Source organism: Trypanosoma theileri (assembly GCF_002087225.1).
Source record: "Trypanosoma theileri isolate Edinburgh chromosome Unknown TM35_Tth_10_V1, whole genome shotgun sequence".
Lineage (NCBI taxonomy): Eukaryota > Euglenozoa > Kinetoplastea > Trypanosomatida > Trypanosomatidae > Trypanosoma > Trypanosoma theileri.
The window spans coordinates 17652-20567 of NW_021639852.1; the positions used below are offsets into that span (position 1 = coordinate 17652).

At 49.6% G+C, this 2916-nt stretch overlaps 1 protein-coding gene across 1 annotated transcript; it reads right to left on the reverse strand.

Annotated features, from left to right (window-relative positions):
* Positions 1-2: 2 nt before the first annotated feature.
* TM35_000101040 (uncharacterized protein) lies at positions 3-2837 on the reverse strand (the record flags this gene model as incomplete). The annotated part of the gene is made up of 1 exon (XM_029024595.1): positions 3-2837. A coding segment is annotated over one exon (2835 nt), but the record flags the coding sequence as incomplete, so codon positions are not given.
* Positions 2838-2916: the final 79 nt, after the last annotated feature.

A 2916-nucleotide genomic window follows, 5' to 3' on the forward strand; every position in this document is an offset into this window, starting at 1 on the left:
GCATTACCTTCAGGATCACTAAGCAAACTAGACCTCCGCAATGACAACTTCATAAACTCACTATTACCTTGAAGAATTGCAGGAACATCAGGACACATAGGGAACTGCACACGCAACTTCTCCTGCTCCTCAGCATCACCCGCTTCAGCTTCACGCAGGGCCTGCGCCGCAACCTCACTTCGAATCTTCATCGCCTCCTCCAGTTCACGTAGCTCGTCTGCGTTCTTTTCAGGATCACGGTTCAGCTCGTCATAACGGGCACACAGCTGCTGGAACTCTACATCGCGTTGAAGTGCCTCTGCCAACCCAGGGACACTAGCAGAGGATAGGAAAGAATACTTCTTAAGCATCGAATCTCCCTCACACACAACAAGTGCCACTTCGTCAGCGCGCGCACGCAACTCATCCTCAAGCTTTGCAATCAGCGGCACGTTGGCCTCCGCGTCCTCCAAGGCACTGAGACGGTCCAAAAAGAGCTTCTGGTATACATCATCATCTACAAGCGGTATATCGCTCAGGAGAATACATTTTCGATCCTCATAAACAAGGAAAGGGTTTCGCGCACGCACATACTCGTTCGCATCCCCACGCTCCCTGTCAACGAGCTTTGCAAGACGCGCCAGCGCCTGTGCACGTTGAAGCATCTCTTCCTCCGTTGCACGGGCATCCCTTTCTGTTTTGGGGCTCTTCAGCTGCCGTACGCGACGTCGTGCCAAGCGCGAAAACTCATCATCCTCATTCAAAGGAAGATCACCGAGACGAACTCCCAGCACGCGCCTTGGCAAGAAGGGGTACTCTACGTGTGCGGCCTCAGTTGCGTCCGCTCGCTCCTCGGCAAATCGAACTACCAGTGCCGTCATGGCCTCCTCTGTCGAACTGATCTCAGCTGCATTACCAGTTGGATCCTGGCGCAGCTCATCCAGCTTGTTCGACAGTTCGCGGAATTCTGGTTGTTGCACTGGATGCACATCGCCAAGCAGTACTCCACGAGCTGGCTCCTCAGGAAGGAACGGGTAACGCTCGTGCAAGTCCTCACCCCTCACGCCGTCGCGCCTTCGAGCCATCCGCACATCCCGCGCTATGCGACCAGCTTGGTCCCGCATCTCCTGCTCAAGGCGTGCGCGCTCGGCCGCATCGCCCGAAGATACCTCCTCCGATGTGTATTGTGCTGCAAGTTTTGCGAACGCCGAATCCTCCATGAGGGAGAGTTCACGAAGAGGAACACCTTTTACAGTACTACCAAGAAAAGGGAGCATCGCCTCAAGTGAACTTTCCTCCTCCTGCAGCGCACGTGCAATGTCCTCCACACGGTCATATATAATGTTATCAATGTCTGATGTATGGTGCTTATTTTCTGATAAAATAGTGTTTCGTTCTTGTTCGTATTTTCGTATCTCATCATCATCATTAAGATGCAGTCTATGTAGCGGAATTCCACAGTGTTGTGGTTTTAGAAAGGGGAATCGTTTTGATATTCTTGCTGCAATTTTTTTATTGTTTGCAACTTTCTTCATTCCATCGTTTTTTATCTGATTCCGTCTTCCATCGATTTGTGCCTTAATTCGGCGGAGTAACGGTGCGTCTGCAGGATCATTTCTTTCTTTGACACTATTCTGTAGTTTTATAAGTTCCTGGTAATATTCATCATCTATAAGGTCTTCCTCTATTTTGCTAAAGGAGATATCAACAGCGTACCTTGTACTTGGGCTGTGTGGTCTTTCGACAGCCCCTTGTTCTCCTCTAAGAATAAGGTTGTGCTCACTAGCATGTTGTGCGATTGCTTCTTCTAGTTTCTGCAACTTTCCCGCATTTCCATCTGAATCATTCATAAGTTCTTCATGATCGTCTACAAGCTTTGCTATGACTGGGTTGTCAAGCATACTAGGATCAACATTGCGGCCGAGTACTGGATATGCCTTACGAAGCGCATCCACTTCACGTAACTTTGCGGCACGATCTTCTCGTTCTTCCATAATGCTTCGCTTTGCATCCTCCAGTACAACTTGAGAAATATTAGTTGCACTATCATCACTGAAGGTTTGAAATTCCCGTCGATCCTGTAAGTGGCGAAGATCTTCTAAAGAGAGCGGTTCGAGAGCAACGAAAGTTCTCTTAAGCAGCTCAATCCTTTCTATCTCTTGTAATGCAAGTTCGTCAGCACGACTAGCCAGTAGGAACCTCACTGACGCCGTGGCATCTTCATCAAGAAAGGATCGCTGCATGAGATCTTCGTATTCTTCTAGTCTTTCATTGAAGACAACATCATCTTCCAAGGGAAGATGTCTTAAAGGGAAACACTTACGAGAAGTGTATACAAGGTAAGGATGTTGGGCGAGCACAGCATCATCGTTGTCAGCCAATTGCGCTTCATTTAGATTATGACACATAGCCATTTGAACTACTCTCGACTGAAGAAGAGATTCCTTTCCTTCTATACCTTCTTTGGCGGCGGCAGCAAACAATTCATCCTCATTCAAAGGAAGATCACCGAGACGAACTCCCAGCACGCGCCTTGGCAAGAAGGGGTACTCTACGTGTGCGGCCTCAGTTGCGTCCGCTCGCTCCTCGGCAAATCGAACTACCAGTGCCCTCATGGCCTCCTCTGTCGAGCTGATCTCAGCTGCATTACCAGTTGGATCCTGGCGCAGCTCATCCAGCTTGTTCGACAGTTCGCGGAATTCTGGTTGTTGCACTGGATGCACATCGCCAAGCAGTACTCCACGAGCTGGCTCCTCAGGAAGGAACGGGTAACGCTCGTGCAAGTCCTCGCTTTCTATACACTCTCGCCATTCACGAATGCGGACTTCTCGGGCTGTAGCGATTGCAAGGTTTTCCATCTCCCTTGCTAGTCGTCGACATCGCACTTCAGTGTCGCTGCTACCAGATTCACGTAGGCGTGCATAGTATGCTGCTTTT